The sequence below is a fragment of the Strix uralensis genome, chromosome 4 (genome assembly GCF_047716275.1).
Source record: "Strix uralensis isolate ZFMK-TIS-50842 chromosome 4, bStrUra1, whole genome shotgun sequence".
NCBI lineage: Eukaryota > Metazoa > Chordata > Aves > Strigiformes > Strigidae > Strix > Strix uralensis.
In genome coordinates this window covers 91,786,454-91,811,433 of record NC_133975.1, presented here as the reverse complement: position 1 = coordinate 91,811,433, position 24,980 = coordinate 91,786,454, and the positions used below count along the sequence as shown (strand labels likewise).

At 40.3% G+C, this 24,980-nt stretch overlaps 1 protein-coding gene across 1 annotated transcript in view; it reads right to left on the bottom strand.

Moving 5' to 3' along the window:
• Positions 1–246: 246 nt before the first annotated feature.
• The window catches only part of LOC141943141 (cytosolic phospholipase A2 beta-like), a 28,853-nt gene continuing 4,119 nt past the window's right edge, over positions 247–24,980 (bottom strand). Inside the window, exons 2-21 of the mRNA XM_074867846.1 lie at positions 22,913–22,985; positions 21,685–21,861; positions 20,914–21,050; positions 20,097–20,228; positions 18,834–18,892; positions 17,070–17,112; positions 15,780–15,843; positions 15,236–15,363; positions 15,004–15,114; positions 13,901–13,938; positions 12,845–12,980; positions 11,721–11,857; positions 11,235–11,457; positions 10,529–10,646; positions 9,341–9,478; positions 8,043–8,147; positions 7,207–7,392; positions 4,032–4,198; positions 3,309–3,495; positions 247–491 (exon numbers count right to left, since the gene is read on the bottom strand). Coding sequence (XP_074723947.1) covers positions 247–491; positions 3,309–3,495; positions 4,032–4,198; positions 7,207–7,392; positions 8,043–8,147; positions 9,341–9,478; positions 10,529–10,646; positions 11,235–11,457; positions 11,721–11,857; positions 12,845–12,980; positions 13,901–13,938; positions 15,004–15,114; positions 15,236–15,363; positions 15,780–15,843; positions 17,070–17,112; positions 18,834–18,892; positions 20,097–20,228; positions 20,914–21,050; positions 21,685–21,861; positions 22,913–22,985 — 2,604 coding nt within the window. The remainder of the gene's footprint in view (positions 492–3,308; positions 3,496–4,031; positions 4,199–7,206; positions 7,393–8,042; positions 8,148–9,340; positions 9,479–10,528; positions 10,647–11,234; positions 11,458–11,720; positions 11,858–12,844; positions 12,981–13,900; positions 13,939–15,003; positions 15,115–15,235; positions 15,364–15,779; positions 15,844–17,069; positions 17,113–18,833; positions 18,893–20,096; positions 20,229–20,913; positions 21,051–21,684; positions 21,862–22,912; positions 22,986–24,980) is intronic.

The following is a 24,980-nucleotide window of genomic DNA, read 5'->3' as shown; positions in this document are numbered from 1 at the left end:
CTTAACAAGACCACAGTGTGAGGCTCTTGTGGTCTGAAAACGTAGGGGAAGGAGATTAAATAAACCCTTTTGAAAGCTAGGAACTTGAACAAGGCAAGATGAGAAATGTAGAGGTTTCCTCAGTTTCCTGCAAATAATTAACACTGTGATGTGTTGTAATGTGACTGTGACATGTTATAAAGTGACTGTAATGTGTTGCAATGTGACTGTTGTAGCCTTCAGTGGGGAACAGTGCAAAAACCCAGCCTAGGGGTATCCAGCTCTAGAGTGGCTGGGGAAATTCCCAGTCCTGACACTTCTCCTCCGTTCTACAGCACTCTGGATTGCCTGGAGGAGCAGGTCTTTGTTATTGAGGATGTTGTATTTGCTCAGGTTCACGAGTTTGTCAAAATTTTCAGAGGAGTAGATTAGCCTAATGAGGTAATAGGGTGAGCAGTTGTTCTTCAGGTTTACTTTGCCTTCTTCCATCTCTGAGAGACAGCGCTTTACCCCTGCAGAGAAAGACAAAAGCCATCACAGTGAGCTGAATCTGGAGCACAAAACATGTGCTGGTGGAGGAGACTGATCTACTTAGCAGAATCCATGGTTAAAAACAGTGAAAGATCCAGGAAAGATCGCACACACCCCCAGCTTGAAAGAGCCATTCCTGGTCAGCTTTCCCAGCCACTCCTCCTTCCCCCTCCTGCTAAAGCTCAGACCTGGAAACCCCTCAGCAGGGCTGACAGGAATCATTACCTTCCCCCTCATCCTGCCTGTGCAGACAGTCGTTCCTGGGCAGCGTGCCCCTGGGTCCACATCCCTTCCCAGACCCTGTAAGTCTGACTCTCAGATAAGCCACACACCTGGAACAACTTCCAAAATCCATGACCAAACCTCGATTAGCAGTGATGAGAGCATATCTGCCAGCTAGAGCTAGTGGACAACCTAGTATGTGCAAGGAGGCCTTGTGATGATAACCATGCAGGATTGCCTGTTGCAGAGTGTGGAGGTGCAGAGGGAACAGAGCACCCCACATCAGCCTCTCATCCTTCAGCTCCTTCAACTCAGCCTCAGCCTAACCCAACCTCTTGGAGTTGCCAACATCCATCCTCCCTGTTAGGTCAATCTTTTTGCTTTAAAGGACACCCTACTTACCTCCACCAGGGTCTTCAGCAGCCTCACATTTATAACTCTATAAAATGTTTAGAGTTACATTTTTTCTCCACTTTTTACCTATTTCCTTGCAATCTGAACCAAATATGCCCAAACCACAAATGTATTGTGAAATGACCATCAGCAGGGCTACAGGCTGCTGAGATATTCCTTATGATGTCTACTAGAACCACATGTAAGTGACACATGAATTTTGCTTGAGAGTTTTAGTCTAACCTAGTGGTTTCTGGGCAGTGTGACCTCAGGGTGCTGGGCACAGGCTGTCACTAGAAGTGGCTGAATTAAAATTGTCCAAGTTTTGCTTCAATGAGCCTCCCAATATTCAGAGCTGTATTATCTGTGCTATCCACATCCAGATACAGCTGCATCTGCCTCAAGCCCACAAAAGCACAGTCTATAGTTGCATTGTAAATGGGTACTTCACAAGCTGATTCTCATTTCTAGAATTTACATCGTTAAAAGCAAGAAAAATAAGTATCCACATTCCACAAGGTGTCTCTCAGCCATCTAGAAATGAAAAGCTCCACTGTCAAACTTGAAATCCACGCAAGCAGGTTGCCGAGGTCCCTCCTCCCCCAACCACCCACATCAGTTGCTGGCTGTCAGCTTGATTGATGAATCACCAGCTGCTCAGAGACATGCAGGTGAGCATCACAGCTCACGAATTTGGGCCTGGAGTACTGAGAAGCTGCAGCAGCTGCTTTGTTCTGCATAATCTCATCAATCTTTCATTGAGAGAGACTCTAAAACACTAATCTGTTTTACCTGCTAGCCACTGCTCAATGGCTGTACCTCACTGCACGTTGTCATTTGGACCATCTCCAGCCTCCACCTAAGAAGCCTCGTTCCCTCTACTGGCAATCTCCTCTGTTCATCCATAGAGTTTCTAAACGTGATTTTGTTATATTCTCTGAGCATTGGTGAAAGTCATAGCAGAAAAGGAGCTTTACTTAACCTGTTTTCCTGCTGTTCATAACCTTCCCCAAATGTTCCCTCAGAGGCATCCCTTTTGCTGCAGTCCCAGCACCACAAGTTAATTTTGGGTAAAGCTGGAAGGAGAGTGAATGCTCTGTTTGCTGTGCTGAGAAGTAGCGAGGGAGAGCAGAAGTTCCCCATGGCCTGATAACTCAAAAGGTGGTTTGTGAGATACTTCAGGGTTTGTTGCTCTAAGAGCTCCAACAACGAGGAAGTTCTCAGGTTAAGGAAGTCAAACAGCACAGGCACCAACAACATACCACCTGTCTGATTTTTGCAGAGTATCCCACAAGCTGTTGGAAAAACCTAGTCTATACTGAGGCTTTCTTGTTTTAACATGGCCTTTGCTGCTTCATGCGTGCATTCATAGACAACACCTGAGGGTCAGACCCCACTGCCCAGGGCCTGCTGGGCCTCCACACAGAACCAACCCAACTGCATATGTCCCCATAGTAAAGCCATGTTTGTCGTTGAATTCCCTGGAGAAAGGGAGGAAGGATATGAGCTGTGTTACCTGGTAAACTTAGGGTCTTGCTGTCTGTTAATCATGTGCACAGGGCTGCCAAACTCACATGCAAAGCTCTTTAGCAAGTACAGGACAAAGCCCTTCTCTGTGAGCTAATACAGGCTTTCCCTTGTGTACACCACAGACTAACAGATTTTCTGGCAGCTCTTTCTATTCACTGTCTTTTAGTAAAAGAAGTCACCTCCTTCTCCCACAATACTTGTACCAAGGTAGGACAATCAGGAACTTTTATGCTTCTTACCCTTATGCCAACTAAACATTGCATCCCATCCACCTCCTACTATTTATTTTTCTGAACATATTCTCAACAGAATTACTTGACCCAGCTGTTAGCAGCCATGTGCCCGTCCCTTCTGGTCTGACTCTTGGACCACAAACATCATTCTGATTATTGCTGGAGAGACTTGCTAATTCTCTCCATCTAGATGGTGGTTGGCACAAAGGCTTGAGAGTATGGGAGAAGCAACCAGTGCCCAGCAGAAGAGGCAAATATATGTGTATGACCATGATGGGTAGGAGACAGGATGGTCTCACTCACAAAAAAGCTGTGCCCTTGCTGAAAAATCTTGCTACGAAGGACAAATAAGATCTGTGTTGTGGAAAGACAAATGGACCAAACTCAACTAGAAAGTATAGTTTTGTTGACTGAACTTACCAGGCTCCTTGAATTCCTTAAAGGTGTCATTCACCAGGGGGAAATGGATTACTATGGGTGCTCTGGGGTCCTCTGCATCTGAAAACACGTAACATTCCTTTGGGTTCTTCTCTTCTTCTTTACTTAGCTCCACTTTGGGGAATGGAATTTTTTGTATCTTGCAATATTTGTATGTCATCTCTAATTGCTGTGGACACAGAATGTCATTGCTTTAAAGCTAACAATAAGGCAAGAATCAGGTTTACTGAGGTATCATAGAAATACAGTGGCAACTTAATTCAGTCCCTAGAATTATTCTGCAATGAATGTGTAGTCCAAAGTAGCCCCAGTATAGCCCTACTTTCTGCCACCACCCACCTCAAGTCAGAAGATGCTTCTTATCACCCTATAATGTTTCTTACAGCTAGAGGGAATGACCAAAAGCCACACTTACAATTTGTCATGAGGACAGACCAGGAGAGATCAAGGTCATGTCTCCAGCACCCAATTGTTACTGCAACTCCCTGAGGATCCTAGGAAGTGTATGCTGCAATCCACTACAGAGAAGAGCCTAACAGTTTCTATAGTTCTGGTCTTGAAGGAATTTTCCTTCCTCCTCCAAGATATGGTGACTGGGTTTTGAGTATATAATCAAGACTTAGACAGACACTTACTTAAAAGTTTTAATAACACAAGAAGAGTTTTACCAGGGCTGCAAGGAGCAGAGCATGTTAATCTTCTCACCTTGAACACATTCCCCAAACCATAATCAAGTGAGATAATGACATCCACATTCCTCTCTGGCTTGAAAAGTGCTGCACCACTGGTGTTGATGAAATAGCCAACATCTATCAGGCAAAGATATTTCTGTAGCGGTGTCAGATTGTTAGGGAAAGAGTCCAGCACAGTGTCTGAAAAACATTTTGAATGTAGTTAGTGGTGCATTGGTAGGAAAGGAGTCGTCAGTAATTCTGTCTGTGCTACATTTAAGGGCAGCCCCTTGGTTGCCCTGAAGACCAGGCTCACCTCCCTCCATAACGCGAGCCCACAAACGTGGCCTCAGGAGCACGCCCTCCAAACTGCACGTCTGAGCACATCTGGCCTGTTACCACACTCCCCTAGGCACACTCACAAAGGCAGGCCGTGAGGCAACCAGGCAGAGAACAGGTGAGACACAGACTGCTCTGGGGAGTGATTTTTCACAGAATACAGACTTTAGCCGACTTTTTTTTTCCCCTAAGAACTGGGAAAAATGCAAACAACAAAAAACAATTTCACACTGTAGAAACAAATCTATCAGATGCAGTACATCACTGCATTTGTGCATTGTTCTTTTTTTGGTTTTTGCATTCTCAGGATTAGACTCCTCTCCTGACTTCAACCTCCTTTCAGTGATCTCCATATAAATTATCTTAGCCATGCTGCAAAAAAATGCTACATCATGCACACAGCATAAAATATTGCTTGAATTAATTAAACTTCACATTAACGCCAAAAGGAGTCACAAGGGGATTATACCAACTGGCAAGTTGAGATCTAAAGCAAATTTCTGATAGCTAAACTCTTATTTCTCTGCTAGCAACCTCACCAGTCTGCCCTGTAGACAGCAAGTCCACTATTGTTTCCCTGGTACCAGTCCCATAGAATAAGAAATATTTTGCTATGGTTTTAAGTATCAAAACAGTGGTTTAAGAGTGCTCCTCAAGTTTGCAAAATGAGGTAGCAAAGCCCAGAGCAGACCCCTTGAGCCTTAAATCATTTGTGCTTAGGTATTTTAAGAAACTGTTGATCGTAGAAATACTGCAGGTAAGTTCCAGCATCTAACTTCTGATCTCTCTGCCTCCTTGGCCTCATTCTGTAGTGTTGATTTAAACCATGCAGAATAACTCTAGCTTGTTCCATAGCCTGGAATGTTTGACAGCAGCTTGAAGTAATAACTCGTATTTTTTCCATTCCCTCACTGTCAGGTCTTTACAAAATTATTTGTTTATTTTAGTATTCATGGCTGCTGGGAATTCATAGATTCTGCTGTCACGAGAGACATTTGCTTGCAGTCCCTCACAGAAGAAACAGAGCATACTTTTTAGTTTTATTTGGCCTGGTGAATATTTTTAGTTGAAATTCCATTGCCCCCATTTTCTTATCACAGAGATGGAAGTGTGCAGCATTTACTCATGGCTGGTTATGTGAATTAGAAGTAGGCATTTCTTTGGGAGAGTCTTCTTCCATCCCACACCCAAAAAGGGACTTTAAAGAAGTCCTGCCTCAGGAATTCCCTTAAAAGCATGGTTGCTACTGTAAATGCATTACACTAACTCCAGGCTACTAGTTCTCAAATTTCTCACATTGAAAATCAGGCTTTTCACATGACACTTAAAGTCTTGTTTGAATGTGTCAGATAACCTGATCCGCAGGGAAGCCTTTAAAACACAGCTATGTTTTGGAGACTTCACCTACCACGAGACTATAATTTCTGCTCACAGAACTGGCATCTCCTCTTACTCCTAGAGATGGATCCATACCTTGTTTTAGCTTGGTCTCATGCAGGCAGCCAGAAGAGGATACAAAATCTGCTAGCTTTTCCCACTCCAGACTTTCAGTCTCCCTTTTCCCAGTCCTGACTTCATGCTTTCCACTTATTTTACTTTATTTGTAGAATATCTACCCTGAGGTAGTCTTTAGTATCCTATGCTCTCTTCCTCCAAACCCTCCTTGAAATCTGCTTCTACCCATTTGCCTTTACAAAATTGCTAGTCAGCAAATGTAAGGAAAAAATTTTTTTTAACGTTTACTGACTGACAATTTTATCCTTCATCCACCTTAAGATACTTGCTCGCTCCTTCTCTCACCCACCCTTCTTATGCTACTTGTTTTCTCCTTCTCTCACTTGGTTTTTTAGAGCAGACTCTTTTAGGACACAGACTTTTGCTTACTGAACATTTTGAAAGCACTTAGCACACTGTGGTTTCTGCCTTAATCCACAAAATAGCTCCACCATCTCTTGCCATTGTCAGCAAACCATGTAGCAATGGCAGCCAGCCAGGGACAAAAATTGTTGTAACTTGCATGAAACGGGAGAGAAAACACAAGTTGCCAAAGAGAAGGACTCAGAGGAGTCAGAGAACACGTGTTTTCTTGATGAAGTCAGATTAACCTTAATAATGTGGGGTCCTCCCACACTGCTACCTGCTCATGGAATAAATGAGGACCCTGGGATTACAGAAAGGTTTGTGATGCACAAAACATCAGTTCCATCATCTTGCTATCATTTTACAGATTGTTTCATAGATTTTGAGCTTAAACTATTTTGACTGTTTACTTTGCCTGCCTGCAGAGCACAGGCCATGGAAAAATGCTGTTCAATTTATACATCAAGTCTACACATTCTGTTTGTTTAATATATACAGTCTAAACCTATGTGGCTTTAACTTTTTGTTGTTCGATCTTGGTATTTCTGTTTCTGAAGGGTTAAAGAGAGCTGTCTGGTTGGATAAATCATCAGGCAGAAATACCACACATATGGGCAACCACATGCTTGCAGCCAGTCTTTCCTTCATCTGATCCACATAATAACCTGCTATTTTATGCTTCCGGTGTTACCTTTGTTTCTTGACCTCAAAAGATTCTACCCTTTCTGAATCTTTTGACTACTTGTACCTATGCAGAGTGACAAACTTCCTGTAGAAGAGCATGCCTTGACACAAATTACAGATATCTTCAGGAGGTGAAAGAGTGGCCTATGGACTTGTTCATTTTAATCTGTTACCCTAAAGAAACAGACACCATAAACATAGTTCCATCTCAGCAGATTTCCAAACCCTGAGAAAATATCTCTAAATGTGAGATTTCCAAAGTCTAAAAAAAAAAATAAATCTGAGATGTTACCTGCACACTGCAGCTAACTCTTTGTTGCAGTTACCTTTCCATTCAATAAATTTTTTCTGATGGCTATAATCCTTATGAAATTCTAAGCCTCTCAGGAAGTTATGAGACTTTCCCAGTAGTGGACGCTTGGTCATAATGTCCTGAAACATTTCATACAACTTCCCTGACAAACAAGATGGAGGCTCGATGGTAGTGACATCCTCCTCAGGTGAATGTTTTTCTGAAACAGAGAAGAAACTGTGAGAAAAAACATCAGCAATCTGTTCTGCCAGGCACCTTTACTGACTAGCTGCCCTTGCTGTCTTCCTGTGGGTCCCTCCTCTCCCCGTTTCTTGCAGTCTGCTTGAAAATATATATACATGACTAATCCCATTTAAACAAAGAGATATTTGGTTTTGTTTAAAGCAAGCACAGTTTTTGTCTTTTACTCTTTCAAATGGCACACGGGCTTTGTACTTTTGCTTCAAGTAAAAGCCATCCTTCTCATTTGCAGTCATGGGAGGAGTCATTTAACAGACCGTGAGCAAATTTTAAATGAAAAACATTTGTAACTAGCATGAATTTTGCCTCTGGGTCTAAAATAAAATAAAATAAAATAAAATAAAATAAAATAAAATAAAATAAAATAAAATAAAATAAAATAAAATAAAATAAAAATAAAATAAAATAAAATAATCACATAGTGATCATTCTGACACAGGTGAAAATCATGCTGGAAGATCCACAGTGAGGCAACACAAGGTGCAGCAATTCAGGGAGAACATGTGAGAGACTATTCACAAACAGTAGCAATAATATATCTTTCTTTATCCTCTCCTGAATAGGGAGCACTGTGTGGTCAAAAACAAATTCCGGTTTTGAAACTCTTACCTATATCTACCATATCTTGGGCCCATCGTTCCCAGAATTCATTTGAATTTGAGGACCAGTACAAGCCATCCAGCAAATTCCTAGTAAAGATGTTTGTCCAAAGACCTGCAAGTCAAACCACATGGGAAAAATACTGCACCACCACATGTTAACTACTGCCTATTACAAGTATCCACGCTGTATATTACTGGCCCACATGAACTGACCCTGTCATGACACAGCTTAAGCAGTAAGTCTCACAGAGTTCAAACATAATGGTGTCAGTACTTCAGTGCTCTTTCTCAAGAGGTAACGACACACAGACCATTCACTATATAGTACAGAGTAACAGAGTAAGAGGTATTGGTCACCCAAACAATGTTTTAGTGTGTTTACTGTGTACTCGGGAAAGAAAGCAGGCTTTGAAAGCATGGTGAAGCCATGTAAGCATAAGGCCCTTCTTTAAATGGATTTACTCTTTAAATTGTTCTAAGACCCATTTTTTCCTTTCAGGCATGTTTTATTTCTGTGAGTTCAACTGGTCCAGGATTGAAATAGAATTGGCTCCGTACGTGAGTCTGCTTTTGGAAAACAACTAACTATCCTTTGTCATTAAGCCCCATGCCAGGTACTCACTAACTGAATCTCTAGCAGACTTCACAGTGAGAGAAATATGATTTTTGTCTCAATTGGACCCTTGGTTTTGGTATCAAAAGCTAAAATTCTGACAAGGGTTTAAATCTTCCTGGGGCAGATGGATTCCTCTGACTAGCTGCTTTTCCCCTTTTCTTTGCCTTTAGAGGCAGAACAGCCAGTCAAAGCAGTTGTTGGAGGTTAAAAGCACTTCCCTCATCCTTATGGGCAGGTAAGATTAGTGACACCATTCTCAACCCACAAAGCTCAGGTGGTTCTCACCTTTGTGAGTTGTTCTACATGAGTTATATTTTATTTTCAGCTCCCTCCAATTCTACCCCAGCAATGCATTGTCTAGGAATATAGCTGATAAAGTTGAAGAGTTGATGACTGGTCAGGGAAGAAAGGCTTATTACTTCATCAACTTGCCTTTCCCACCTTCTTGTGTGGTTCAGAAAACGGAAGGGGAACCATGCTGTAACTTTCCCAGATCCACCCAGATTAAAAGGGAGGACAAGAGGAAAGAAGCTTTATGAAGAGCAGAAGTGTACAAAAGGGGTAAAAAGCCCCTTGAATCAAGACCTAGAGGAGACCTGCTGGCAAGGATTGTTGTACACAGATCAGTGACTAGCTAGTACCATGCTTTCTACCATGTTGTGATTAATTATATTGTGCTGCTAGGTTACCTTCCAGATAGCAGATCCGAGATTCTGGCAGCTTCTTCACTCTCCTTCCCATGAAGAACTCACTGTCAAAATATTCTGAACGAATGGAGGCTCCGTATTTAGGTATGGCCACCTCATAAGGAGAGAACTCTGCCCACTCTACAAAAGAATTGACACATGGCATATTTACTGTAATAAAAATAAGAAAGTAAAACCTTCCTCTGTGGGTAAAGTTATCCACAAGCTCCATGGATCTTGCTTATCTCAGCAGCTCTGTACTATCAGTAGCTTTGTATTGCAGATGACACTGTCTAGTTCTGTACAAACTGAGAGATGATTTGCATTCAAAAGGAACTAGTTTTTCACCTCAGAAGGAGTCTAACATTAGCTTCAGAAGATTAGATATATATTTCTATATAAAGACTCTGGGATCCCACTTGACTCTCTAAATCAAGAGCATCAAATATACAATATGCAAGTGTGATCCAACCTGCAAGGAATGACTGGCATGAAACCTCTACTAACCCAAACCTGTCAGTCTACATGATATAACAAGGCAGCCTAAAAACACATCATTAGCTCCAAACTAGAAAGTATCACAGTGTAGGCATGGCTGTGCAGTTTCCTGACTCAAGCTGTCCCATACAGGTATTGCAGTAGAACAGTAGCTATAAACCTAACCAAATGTAAGTGCTAACTGTTTTTTTCTTTCCAGTATCTGCTCATTTTAATACCTTTTGTTGAATGTAGCCTGTATCTATTTAAAAAGTGTCATATCACACCTATCATAGCAATCATACTCCATTTTCATACCCTCATCAGTGTAGTATTTAGGGAAGTGAGAATTACATTTCACAGCACCTCTACAAACTAAGGAACCATCAAAGCCATTTTATAGGTGTGGAACTGAGGCAGAAAAAGACCATGTGGTTTGCCCACACTCACTCACAATGTCTGTGGCAAAACTAGAATTTCAGCCCAGATCTTCAAAAATGCCCTGTATGTGCCTGAGGATGTTATCCAACAGATCTGCTCTTTCTAATCAACACACAGCAGTTAGCAAAAAAGACAAACATTTGATTAAAAGATGAATACTGAGTCAGGGCAAGCAACAGATGTATTCCACTTTTATTCTCCACACACACGCACCCTTCTCCAAATTCTCTTTAGTCCCTACTCAGAGTCAGAAGAAACTCTAGGAATACTTACCTCTAAATTTGAAAGTACTGAACTTTTCCTCTTTCACATTGAGGACTGCATAGAAAGGCAATGGGTTTTGTCCATGCTCCAATGCCCTGCGCTGGTCTGTGAGTTTGTACTTTCTTGGCTAATCAAAGAGATAACAAAAATCACAGTAAACCTCTGGAAGAACATAAGGCAAAAACACTGACACAATCTACCCGAGTACAGATAGATAGCAGATGTTTTACAACCCAGAGGAATCTGTGAGTCTCATTTTTGTAAGAGACCTCTTCCTTCATGTTCCTTTTTGATACCTAGTAACCTCTTCATTCTTCATTAATATCTAAGTGCCTTGATTACCTGCATCCCACAGATCTTTACTAAGGCTGAGACTAATGTTCACATGAAGACAGATTACTCTAGCTCTTAAGTGTCTAATTAGAAACAGACTTTAAAAGACCTGACTTTTCAGGGGGGATTACTCAGTTCTTTCTGAAAGTTTGCCTACTGAAGTTGCTGGCTGTTGGGCACCCTAGTACAGAGGCACCTTCAAACCATTAGCTACCCTGGAAAATCCTGGTTTCAAGATCCTCTGTCATTGTTTACAAATCACACTGGGATGCCTCAGCCACTTTGGATTTGTTCCACACAATTACGTCATGCCCTCAGAGAGTAAAGCTCTAAAGAACATGAGTGGATGTTTCCCAGATGTGTGGCAGGACCATGTACATACCCGTTCATGTAAGAACATTTCCTGAACAAGTGACCACAGAGTTGTAAAAGATGACACGTGTCCTGCTTTTGCCCTTTCAGCAAGTTCCTTATGATAATACTTCAGATGCTCTATAGACATAAGGTTGAGTTTGCATTTTGTCACTTGTTCTTTTACTGCCTTAAGTGGCCCCTCCAGAGACTTCTGTGACCAGTCAGCATGCTCATACAGGTCTGCTAGGGTCCTAAAGAACAGAAATGTGAGAAAATCATCCATTTATTTGCACGGGTTTGGAAAATTACTATATTTACCCAACCATTTTCATCAAAGAAGAGAATCAGCAAGCCTAAACTGAAGTTATGATTGAGAGCCAACAATAATAGCTTTACCAGGGAATTATGTTCACTTATTAACAATGTAAAACTTCAAAAGAGATGCATCTCTGTCACTGTGTGGAAACATAGCGTCACATTGATTCCAAATATAAATCTCATTTTCTATACACACCATGTTGAGCCAGAAGCCCCGGTGAGATAGGTAACACAGTCCAACAGATTTAGCTTCTGAAGAGCTAAGAGGTGGCCAAACATAGCTGACATTGCTCTGAGGCCTCCGCCTGTTGCCATAACAGCTATTACCGGGACCTGTTCAAAACATAAGTATTATCTTCAAAAAGTTACTCACTTGCCTACTTGGAAAAGTCTAATTACAGCTCATTTAATTTGCTCAGCCGACTTCACTGGGGGACAATTAAATTGATTCAACATTCAGCCAGACTTTACCAGTACCTTCTTTAAATTAACCTCCAGATACTCAGTGGGTTCCCTTAACACCGAAGCTTGGATGAGTTTGAATATGCAGTGATTTTTACTTTCCTTCCTCCCCTTGTTCTTTATAATTGGAATTGCAATGATTAATAACAGATAATGATATTATTTTATTATACCTAAAAAAAATTGCAATAAATGTAATTAAGAACAGATTCAAGGAAGTCCTGAGCAGAGTTCATAAAAATATATTAAGCAAACAAAATGATTCTTTGGACAGCATCTATTCAACAAATGTAATTCCAGCAAGAAAATAAATGTTCACTTAAAAATTCACCCTGGATCTTGGCAACAAAACATATTTCAGCTGGAGCTTGTTATAAAATGTTCTTTCTCCACTCTAAAGAATTTTGACTTTTTGTGAAGAGTGTTCTGAAAATGAAAAAAAAGTAAGCCTAAAGAAGGGACATTACAGTGATTTCATAAATATCGATGTGAGGTGAATTTCAAATACTCCTGTTTCCTGCTTGGTTTGGGTTGTCTGGCTAGGCTGTGTCTAACACAATGTACCAATGCCTCATATCTTGCTGGCCCACTGCATCACACTGTTGGAAACTCTGGCTTTGAAGAGTGGTATATTATGTCCTTGGGAGTTTGACCCATTTAAAAGAATGGAGGCATAAATAGCTGAGATGAATTTTTAGATGAGTATGGGGTATGCCACACTGAGAACTCCTGCTCTGCTGCCATTCAAATCAATAGGTTTGTCATCAACATGCAAAAACTACTAGAAATTTGGTGGGGAGTTGTGCCAATCCTAATTCAATAGACCCACACCCCATGCTTGGATTCCAACTCACAGACCTCATGTCCATGTAGATCTCTTTCCAGATGAAGAACCCTTTTCAGGGCACTGGCAACCACTCTCTTCCTTTTTTGCAAGAATTCTTGCTCTTCTTGGCACAGATCATACCCTAAGCGCACATCTAGTTTTTCTGTGCTGAAACATAAATAAATCCAGAGATACAGAATGGGTGTTTAAAATGTATATAGATCTATTTTCAGCAACTGCAGTCTACTAAATAACATAAAAAAATCATGATTTATTGTTCAGTTTTAGAGACAGAAATGCAGCCACCAGTTTCAAAGAAATCAACTGTTTTGCTTCTACATGGTCTCTGTATTTTCTGATGTTTCAGTGTAAGTTTTGCTGCAAACTAAGTATAGCAAATATAAAAAAAAAAAAAAAAGTTTCTTTGTGTCTTTCAGTAGCTTTGTAAGCTGAATCCTTTCTATTTCTGCTTCATATAATTTCTGAGCAAAGGGTGACTTGAACCTAACAAGGTCTTTCACGGGGATTTGTACCATTGATTTATACAGACACAATACAATGTAAAAGATATTCAGATACGAAGTTATTCAGATAATTTTGGTTTGTTGTCTGTCTCCTTATTTTACTGTGTAACATTTCATCTTCTCTAGCTTGTACTTCTTTCTATTGATATCACCAGAGCCACAAACCTATTTTCTTAAGAATACCTGTGTGGTTTGAACAATGTATGGACTCTGGATGTTTTGCTTATTTCAAATTCTCTTTTCCTTCTGACTTCTTCCCGCTTCTGTATCCCTTTTGAAGAAGCTTCCAATCTCAGTCTTTGGTTCTTTGATGCAAAGAACACTCAGTGACTAAGTTCCTCACTGCTTGAAATTCTTTTTTTTTTTTTTTGCATCTTGGTGTGACTCTTTTGCCCCAAGGACATTTAACTTTGATCTGTTGTGGTGACTCTTTAATGACTTAACTATTGTTACATTTTGCCCCTAGTCTTGTGCATTCCTTGTATCTAAATAAAGGATACTCTGTTCTAGAATTCAGAGTCCAAAGAGCAATAAAAACTTTAGAGAAAAAAACAGTCCTCTTACCAATCATTTAGTTGGAGGTACAGCGGCAGTGGCACATTCTGTAAACAAAGAAATGAGAGCACAATGTGAATGACTGGGAAAAAGAAAAGTTTTGAAATCCAGATTTTCAGTGCTTCCTGGAATGCCCCCACCACTACACCACTACCACCCTGCATACAGTTTTTTGGAAAATTGTAGTGGGAAGGAGAAGGAAAGCAACTAAACACCAAACATGTTCTACAGAGAAGCAAAAGAGGCAGGAGTAGTCGAAGTGGCTAGATGAACGGGCTGTGAAACTGGATTTCTGCCTCACTGTGAACATACCTCCATGAACCATTCTAACCCAGCAGCAGTATCACATTGCCACCCTCCTATTGTTGAGAACGAAGGACAGCAGCCAGATAAAGACAGTGATAAAGAGGAAACACAAGTCACACATCCTTCCAAAAAGCTACTGGAGGTAAAAGAGAGTCCAAACAGAGTGGGGGGCGGGAATCACTCGTGGTGAAACAGCCATTCATTCTCTCTTCTCTTTACAGGAAAGGCTGCTGAGAAATTCTTCTCCTCCTATCTTTGCCTCCCATTTGCCGCAAGGTCTAGGAAAGGATGTCTGGCTACCGTTAACAGATTCATCTGGCCACATAGCAGCATTACTACTGCTTTTAAAGCAACTTAGAGTTGTATCTCTCCACCAGTTACCATCATGACTGTACACATAGAAGAATGTGACAGAATTGTTCTCTGAGGGTAAGATTCAACTCATCTAATTGTAGCCATCTAGAACTTAGGTATATAGACTGAGCTAACCACCCAGGCTTGATAAAGAGCAGTGGGGCATTCCAAAGCCTTGCTAGGGGCATTGAACATTCTCCTTTAACTGTGTAAGGACAGCAGAGGTTGGTCTGAAATGCATCTAAAACTGGCCAGGATGAATTCCCAATTATTTATTTTATTGATGGAAATTGATACTTCTCTGAGAAAACTAACCTTTTCCACAGAAAACTTGTATTTGCACAAAATTCTCACTCAGCCTTATTAAATGGTTTTTTTTTTTAAATGTTATGGTGTTAAATACTGAGGGTTACTCTACTCTTCTCTCCAGAAGACCATATAAAAGCACTTACATGTCTTACAGGGAGGGTCACTTTCACTTTATGTCCAACAGGTAGAAATTTCAGTGGTACTGTTAAGGTGTCACTTAAATTGCTATTGTCATCTTCCTTATCAGAAACTTTCTACAGAGAAGAAAAAACATGGGTTTTATTCACAGAATAGAAACAATACAGTTCTTTGCATTTTGGTGACACTGGAAATAAGCAAGCAGTATGAACAGTGGTATTGTATAGTGCCCATTACCTGCAGCCTGACTTTTAGAACTGGCTCCCAAGACTTCACACAATGGAAGTAGAAAGTATCTGTGTCCTCTGCAGTTTTCTGTGTTCCCTCATGAGATGCAGGCACCGTAAGCACGAGATTTTTACCCTCTAGTGAAAACAGATTTGTTTAGAGAATAATACTGCTGTTCAGGCAAAATAGCTAACAAAGTTGGCAAACTTTCTGTTGAGTCATTCTCTGTGGTAACTCCTCTGTAAGCTGTCACACTGGCAAGTCTCCTACAGCACAGGAACTGGTACTCCTGCCTTTACCCCATAGTTTGGAGTGCTCCCAGAGTCAGCACTCTCTCATACTTCCACAGTTTACTGTGTCCAAACTTGATAGTTTCAAGGAAAAGACACGGAGATCAGTGTTACAGCTGGAGGCAGTTTCAGGGACTTTCGCTGCATTACATTTTATTGTCTTCAGAACATTTTCAGTCATCTCTGTATCCTAAAGTGCCTCCATCTGGGTCTGAATGACTATGATTTGGTCATGTTCTTGTGCCACAGAGAAATCAGCATACCTTTCAAATATTTCCTGCTTTCATTAATGTCCACTTGCACTTCCAAGCAGCAAACCTCACGGGACTGTAAAAGACAGGAGTGGAAAAGTATGAAGATAGCAAATGCCACATCTGCAGCAAATATTGAAACACCATGCAGACACCACTACCGATAATATAGAGCCAACTAAACTGGTCTCAGTGCTGGAAGCGATCCAGCTGCACAAGAGTCAATTCAGAGCTCAATACACCAGGACAGTAGCCCAGTTACACTGCGTCAGAACTAGCTTGTCCATGCAATGGTGCATTGCCAGAGGTTGTTATACCCATTCAAGTTGTCCCAAAATCAGGAAACTCTGTACAACACACTGTTGCCCAAACAGCTACACATATATCTGATCATTATTTAGGAAGGGTGGAGGAAAACACCTGATGATGAGTTTCTGTCTATTGTGGCAGTGATTAGTCTACAAGGCATCTTCTTGTTGGTCCTGATGTAGAGAGATCATGGATTTATTCCACCCTCCTCTCCAACTGAGTCATTCCAATTCACATTTAATAACTCATGCCAGAACAGTTTTCCAAACCATTTCAGGAACAACACATGCCAATCATTACAGCTCTTATGCCTCACACAGAAAATGAGGGGGAAAGAACAGAATATATGTTACTTTGCCTCAGGGGTATTAAACACTAGCATCTGGAAATCATGTGCAGGCTTGGAGTGGTTGGCATGAAGTACTTTGTACTCCTTAGCTGCTGGGCCAGCCCAAGGAGGTGGGTAATGTACTACATGCTGACTAATACAAAAGAGCACTCTATGTTTCAATGACTAAAATAACTCTTTATTAAAAGCCTCATCTCCCAAAAAGCTGTTACATTAGATAACCTTCCATTCATAAGCACACTGAATACTTACTATTGTCTTCTACAGACTCATCCCTTTTATAATCTTTGTTTTTCCTGCCAAGTGCCATACTGTATTACATGAAACACAAGAAGTTTTCGCTTTGAACACCAACAGATATGGAGTACTGCAACATTAACAAACCACAGCTGGGCAAAATATTGACATCTGTAATATCTGAGGACTTCAAGAAACAGAGCTTCTATTTTTGCATGGAGGGTGCAACAGTTAAGCCATAACAAATGGGAATCATCCCACATCTTTCACTTTATAATGCACACCATGCTCTTATCTATCATGGTAGATTCTGTTCTCTCTATAAAATATCAGATGGCTGGGGGGAAGAGGAGAGAATCAAAATGACAGAAACGTCACTCCAAGCTAAATTCGTATGTGAACCTTACCACTAGGACATCATTGGTAATGAGGTGCTCCGGCGGGCCAGGACTGCCAAGACAGAATCAAAAAACAAATAAACAAAAGCTGTGTTTCTGGTATTTTAAAAAAATAGTAGTTTTATGACCTTTCCTGCTTAAAATATAGTTATGTTAGTAACACAATTTGTTTTCTAAAAGGCATAATACATGATCACCTGCAAAGCACATGAACCAGAATGTAGTAGCCCAACAAGAAGAAAGGCAGGAGAGCTCATAAAAATACCAATGCTTAAAACTATATGCTAAGATACAGCAGAACAAAGACATATTGGTCTATGTGGAATCACGTCCTACTATTAACAAATGACCATATGACTTAGGGAAAGCAAAGACTACTATTAATGTATTCTGCAAATACTTATTAGGAAAGACATTTCTGACTGTTCCAGATTATAATTTACAACCAATCACAAATGAACGGCAAATAAGAATTAGTGTGTGACTGGAAAACACAGACGTAAATAATAGAAAGTCTTTGTCCCAGACATTTTACCTTGTAAGACCTAGGTCTGTCACTGAATGGATGTAGTTATTCAATACTATGAGTAACCTATAGAGTCTACAAACAGCATCTCTCATTAAGGCTAATGCTCCAACATCACTATGTTACACACATTCATAAGTGCTTTCATACATCTGAAGGGACCATTAAAGTTATGTAGTATGTAGTATTTGACTTTCCACAAAGTCCAGGGTATTTTACCAGCCTTAAAACTTCTTTTTCAGCTGTAGAATATTTAAATGTAAATAACTAGGTTGGACTTCCAAGGATGGAGAATCCACCACTTGCCTTATAACGTGAATGGTGAAAGATGCTCCTCTTATTTCTAGTCTGAATCTACTCAGTCCAGTTTCCAAGCACTGCACCTCAGTCTGTCCTTTTTATATATCTGGCTGTGACTGCTTCCACATTTGCAGGAGATGCTTATACCATCTCTTAAAGTATCTCTCATAAATAAATTAAATAGATTTTCTTGAGTTTCACTGTGTGAGAAATTAACCAAGAAGACCAGTGACTTTTTTCATGCATTTTCATGTTTAAGAATAAGAAGCCTTATTTACAGTTCCTTCTTCTAATCATGCAGTTAGTCAGTTTTGACTGGACTGTGTTCCTTATTTTCATAATGCTAAGCTCAAATATGCCAGAACATGTAGTTTAGGGGTTTTCTTTCAACCAAACTTGTGATAGCATTTAAAAGAGAAATAAAGTTTATCTTACAAGGTTTGTTCTTCTCCAGACAACGTTGATTACCACTTTGAGGGGGGTGGTCTTACTTTGCATGTTTTTTTCTGTTTAACTAAGCTATCACCTAATGGGTGACTTTTCTAATACTCCCTGCATAACTCTATGTATATATCGTGATAATAATGCAAGACAAGTTTTCTAGTCTTTCAGAAACACCACAGTGTTCTAGGCATTGTTCAATTAATAGTAACATTAATATTGAAGAGCACCTCTGTTAAGTTTTACATGCATCTCTTGTACAAGTTATCACAGCATGCCAATGTTACTACATTTCCACAATCAGGATATACACGTCATACAGAAAGTAAGATTTGTATGAAATACACTGAAAGGCAGAATTATCTGGGGAAGTTAAGCTGAAAAAAAGTTTGAAACTGTAATTTTGGCTCACTGTTGGGAGGAAGAGCTGGAAAAGGTTCCTCTTTCTCTGAGATATTACTACTCCCTGGCAGATCTACACCTTTCAGCTTTGGAATTTTACTCACATTCTTTCCATCCAGAATTCCACTTCCAGACTTTCCCATTTCTTGATGCATCTCTCTGTCTAAAAAGAAAAGGGTAAAATAAATATGGATTATTGGAGGCTGCAAAAATTTGGCAGTACAGACACACATAAAAACCACTTCCATGGCTGAAATCTCTTCTGCTACTGTTACCAAAAAAGCTGTGTGTTACCTCTTTGCAAAGCTGAGATTGCAATGGAAACCACAGGCTTGCAAAAGGCACGTAAGATTAATATTCTCCCATTGTGGGATATGTAGAATTATACATATTTCCAAAGATACAGTCACAGAGGGAAAGCTTGACTGAAACAGAAATATAATGGCTTTTTGCAAAGATGGTGTGCATGGGGGAAAGGCATTGAAGCCCAGCAACAAATGCGACTAACACCTGAGTCATTTCCACGTACAAACCATTTAAAGCACATTCACACTGCACCCAGCAGAGATGAAGCAGGAAGAGTACCCTGGACTGAGGTGGTCATTGAATCGTTTTATTTCCAGTGACTCACCCACTGGCTGAGAAGTGCATGGCATCAGCCTGCAGAGTCACAAGGAAAATCCATGCTAACAGCTTTCAGTACTTGGGAAGTAGCTGTTCTTTTGGGTACAGACTGTCTCCTTCCGGCAATGAGCATGTAGCAATACCACAGCCACAGCTCAGACAAACCCGCAGACCTATCCCAGCTTTGTTCTCTGGACTATTCTCTTTCATGGACTCCTTAACAGAATACCAATGATGTTAGTAGAACATGCGTCCCTTTACTATGGGCTAGAGAAATCTGAATCACCTAGAAGGAAACCCAGCATGAACACCAACAGGAGAAGCCTGAAAGAATCATTTAATTCAAGTGGTGAGTGGACTGTCTTCATGTTTTTAATAAAAAGTTGACATTTAAGAGGAAATGTCCTCTAAGCGTGGCAGAAGTGTAATAAAGCCGAAAGGTAAGGAAGTTATTTATTTGGATTATAAAAGATAAAAATTACTATTTACAGCTGCTCCCTGTTAAAGTATTTTGCCCCACAAAGAGAGACTGTGGGCATAAGAGAGAAGCTGCTTCATTTTCTGAATCTGTGAAAAGAGATTAACAAAGTCACAAAAATCCAGCACAATGATACCTGTTTTGATAATATATTGATAATGATATATAAGGATATCTGTTTATGCAGACCCAAACCCCGCTCAACATGGAAGCCAATGTGGACAATGAGGTCTTGCTGACCTCTCCCTGTATTTTCAGTCCTTACCTCTGATTTCAAAGCAAATGTCTCACGGAGTGTCTCCCCGGGTCTGATTCTAGCAACATTAAAAAGAACTGTGAACTGCATGTCATCTTTGGTGAGTGGATCTTCATCACACACTGCCAATTCTAAAATGTTCTGGTAGTAGAAGAAAATAAGTAAGAACTCTTATTGAGCTGTTATTACACAGAAACAAAAAAAATGGTTATAGACTTGTGCAGAGTGGTAGGAAACATGTGCTTTCCTTCAGGAGTTTGTTAATGCAGAACACCATCTTTAAACCCAGCCTTGGGAAACTTATCATGAAATAGAAGACAACTACCTATAACAGAAAGCTCCCACTATTCTGAGACAGAAAAGATGTCAGTGCTCTGCACCACATTGATAACCCACCCAAAGAACACACTCAGTTTCTTCATCCCCAAAGTTCTCTTAACTACATAGTTTAGGGTAGGATTAAATTTGTTGTCTACATCACAGCAACTCCTCTACCCTTCCCTTACAACCAGCGAAGGGAAAGCTCTTTCTAAATTAACCATCCAAAATAGCCCAAATGAAGCATGCTACAGCAGTGCTTATTTCTCTCAGGTGACAACAAAGTGAATCTGGACTAGCTCAGATGTAGGCACTTACATCACCAATGTCTATAACTAGCTGAGGGGAACAATATTGCCTATGTCTACTGTTTTGTGCTAACCAGTCAGTTGCAAATTCTGTTACACAATCATTTTCTTAAGTTATTTAGCACAGCTGATCAACAGAGCATCAACTGAGGATTCCCAGCTATTCAAAATGGTGACATTTCCTTTTTTTTTTTTAATACCTCAACTTCTCTCTGGATCCTAAAGTAAAAAGTCTCGTTCCAGACAGGGTTGTCAGAATTCCTGATGGTTTTGGTCCGAAGCTTTCCATTTGAAGCAGATGGCAGCCACAAGCGCACATAGCAGTCTGAAGCAGTCACTGCAGCAGAGAAAAATTAAAAACCTGATGCCAATATTAAAGAGGAAAAGTAGGGCAAGGCCATGATTCTGGGAACTAACAAATATTACTACTTTTTTAAAAATAAGTAAAGAGGCCACCAGTGGAAGCAACCAAGGAAAACCATCTAATTCCTGGGTAACTACAAATTACAAACGTACACATGCACACACAAAGTACACTAAAAGCCACGTTTCCCATGTGAAGAGAAAGAAGTATAAAAGACCCCGCTGACCATTCATCGGGCATAATCCCTAAAATTCCAGTCAACAATGTTAAAAAAGTTTAACTGAAACTAGAACTAGTCGCAAAAAGGCTGTTAGGACGATTACAGGAAAGGCGAACGGATATTACAGAGAAGACCAGAGGAGACTGGCTAGCTCAGTCTAGCAAACACAAACATGCAGAGGGGACATGATGGCTGTCTAGAAGGGTTAGGTACTAGGGAAGAAAATCTGTTGCAGCTAAAGGCTGGTGGGGGCCCAAGACATGAAGGCATAAACAAGTCTGAACTCTTCATCTCACTTCCAGCCTACATCTACTCCTTATGGTTAGTGCAGTCAGTGCCTCGAGCAGCTGTCCTTTGGGAAGAGCCAGGGTGGGAAAGTACATTTACTTTGTGAAGCTTGACAACGGTGTGAAAGGAAATCTCCAAGGTGATGTCTTTCAGAGCTGGAGTCTGGACTTGACGGAAGATGTCCACTGCAGCCCGAGATGCCTAAATACTTCAGACTGGTATCAAGCAGTGAATAACATTGCCCCGCAAGGTTTTGGCAGGAAAGTGGAACTGTCCCTTCAATAGAGTAGATAGAAGAGATCATTGAAACTCAGAAATACAGGCCTTGTCACACTACCACCTTTCTAGTGTCCACCTCTGGACGTTACTACATGGCATTTACCACAGGAGTACAGGAAGCCCTTCGGCAGGCAGTTACTCAACCAACAGGAGATTCACTTCCTCAGGTCTCCCTCGCATTCAGGCTTGGCCAAGGTTGTGCTCGGCCCTGAATCATAAGATGTGAATGGTCTCAGCTGTAACTCAAGTAACTCACTGCAAAGTGATGCTTTTTTGGCTGAACATGTTGGTTTTCATTAGAGGAATACACAGGTCAGAGGTTTCAAGAGTGTGAGAAAAGGCAGCTCAAGGTCTGTCCTGACTGAGGAACCCACGGGACACCTCTGCAAAAATGGCAGCTGAATGGCTGGTCCATGGTACACCTTTATAAGGAGCCATAAGGAGAGCGAGATAAAGAGTTAAAGAAGGTTGAATACAAAAGTACACAGAAGTCTGGTTTGCCTGCATGTTCAGCATGTGCTTAGGGCTGGGTCTGCAGAAGCCCTCCATAACCAGAAACTATCAATATAATTTAACATGACTGGTCTTATGAGAACTGGAAATACCCTGAATGATACAGTATTTTAGAAGCTTGAAATTCTAATTTACCTTTGATTATTGTCTATAACTGATACATTTCAATGAAAGGTCCCTAAATACGTGGCCTGTGTGGCAAAATTCCAATCTGTTATATGATTTATACCTATTATGAACATCAAAACCAGACAACTCCAAGCAGATTTAGAGACTGCAGTGTTCTCACAAGGTCTACCTTCCCTTGTGGCCCAGGAAATTCATCTGGGAGTCATTTTTTACCAGTTCCCTGAAATGCCACTCTATATGTCCTCCAATCTAATGATACCTCAGGCATTTGATCTAATTATAGCCCTGGCATTAGTACTTCTATTGTTGTGCTTTATGTACATTGTTTGTATACCTTCAGAACTTAGGAACATTGCTCACTGTAAACTCTGGGAGTGACTGAAAATATAATCAAATCACAACTCACACAGGTCTCTTGACTTGATGTTCTTAGCTTGTATGATTCTTACAGAAAGCATGTGGATGGGGCAAAACTTCATCTGCAGAGAAAACAAATGCAATTAGTTTTATCAGCTCAGAATACAAAAATAATATGTATTTTGAACAGCACAGGGGACAGTCTGTCCTTCTGTTTGTCTGTCTGAAGTGAGGGGACCACCCTCCAGTGGAAGTACACCATGCTAAGATGATAGCACAATTGCACACTGGGCTATTTGCTAAGTAGCTTGAGTAAGTGAAGACAGAGAAACAGGGGCTCAGAAAATGGTATGGAAAGCTTTCATAGTCACCCTAGAGGTGCCTATTTGCATACAACCTGATGCATGCATGGCCATGGTGATGGTTGTACTGCCAATCTGCCGAGGGTCCTGTGCCACAGATAGGTCAAAAATGGGCCTTTGGAAGGCAATACTAGGAACTTGCAGCTGCTTACTTGGGTCCTGGCACAGCACTGACACTAGGCCAGGACATGGTAGTTACCAAAGTGCTCTAAACACTTCTGATTGTATCCCAACTAGGACTAAATTTCCATGATGCTCCTAAGTAGGCCAAGCTCACCAAAAGGCATCTAGAGGAATGCACTACAGATGAAGAAAGAAGAGCCCTGCTCTGAAGACGTAATATCACAGAATCCCACATCATTAGGTGTCTTGGAAACACCTAATGGGAATGGAAACACCTTCCTTCCAGACATGAGATTTATTTCTATCATAGGCAAACTATCATTGTAATGCTTATTTCAAGAGACTTGTTCCTAATTCTAACAAAGAATTAAGCTTCCCAACCTAAGCTGGTCAGAAAATATTCGCCATTGTCAGAAGACGTTCTGATAAGCCTGAATGAACACACATATACAGACATGTGACACTGTTAATACTAAAAGTGGGAAAATATTTCCTTCTTTTTTCAAATTGGAACATTTAAATTTATTTTTAATTTTCTGTTGAGCATTTTAACTGTTTTATCATATTAGCATGGCTTGTCAGTAATAATTGGCGATAATAACATACAGTCCTGCTACCACTAATAAATTAAAACAGAACCACACCACGTTGGATGTGTTTCATTAGTTTGAATGGCAGCTTAAACTACACACTGACTGAAACACCGTATCCAAATGTTTGGATGTCCATGGTGTTTGGACACCATTTGTCCAAATGAGAGTATCCCCTTACACTGGAACAAAATAACTTGACAATTTTATTTTGAAAGTTAGCACCATGATTAATTTTCTTGACAATGAAATTATGAACTTTGGAGATACAAACAGCTGGAGAAGGAGGAACTTCTCTATAGAAGAAGTCGTGTCACTATAGTTAATCTGAAATTCTTTTAAAATGGGGTGGACACTATTGGACATGTTTAATGGAGTTGAGAATAGCCTTCATTCAGCTTCATTCAGTTTTGTTTAGAAGTAAATTACGTTACATCAAATGGGTACCATTTGAACTGTGAATTAGCACATTCAAATAAATGCTTAATATTAAATTTTATGTCACTTTTAAAGTTACATCTTTTTAAAATTCAGATTAATATTCAAGAGTCACCCTGAGCAGAGATACCCTGTTGTTAAACTTACAAAATCACAGATTACTCTGTCTCTTGTCCTCTTAATGGTTGATTAAAACACTTTTTGTATAAAAATGCAAGACACATTTGTTCTTGTGTGACAAGAACCAGTTCTATTATGTTCTCCTCAAATTTGAAACTCACATTTAAAACATTCTGAGTTTAATGCATTATGGACGTTACAAGTTCCATTTGGGACACTTCTATACTATTCCAGTTTCCCACTGAAAGAATTTGACTTTAATTTTCCTGTGCAAATATTTATTTAACATAGAAGTATGAACTGGAAGACTCAGTCAGCATTCCTAGTGGGTCTCATTAGCATGAAATATTGGATTATGTAGCAAATTACAGAGCTGACTGGTTTTAATTAATGTGTTAATTCTGTGTTATTTTGTAATCAACTTCCCCCTTGCTCAACAGAAGCCCAAACCATTCTGAGAGTCTGCCTTCACTGGAGAAACAGA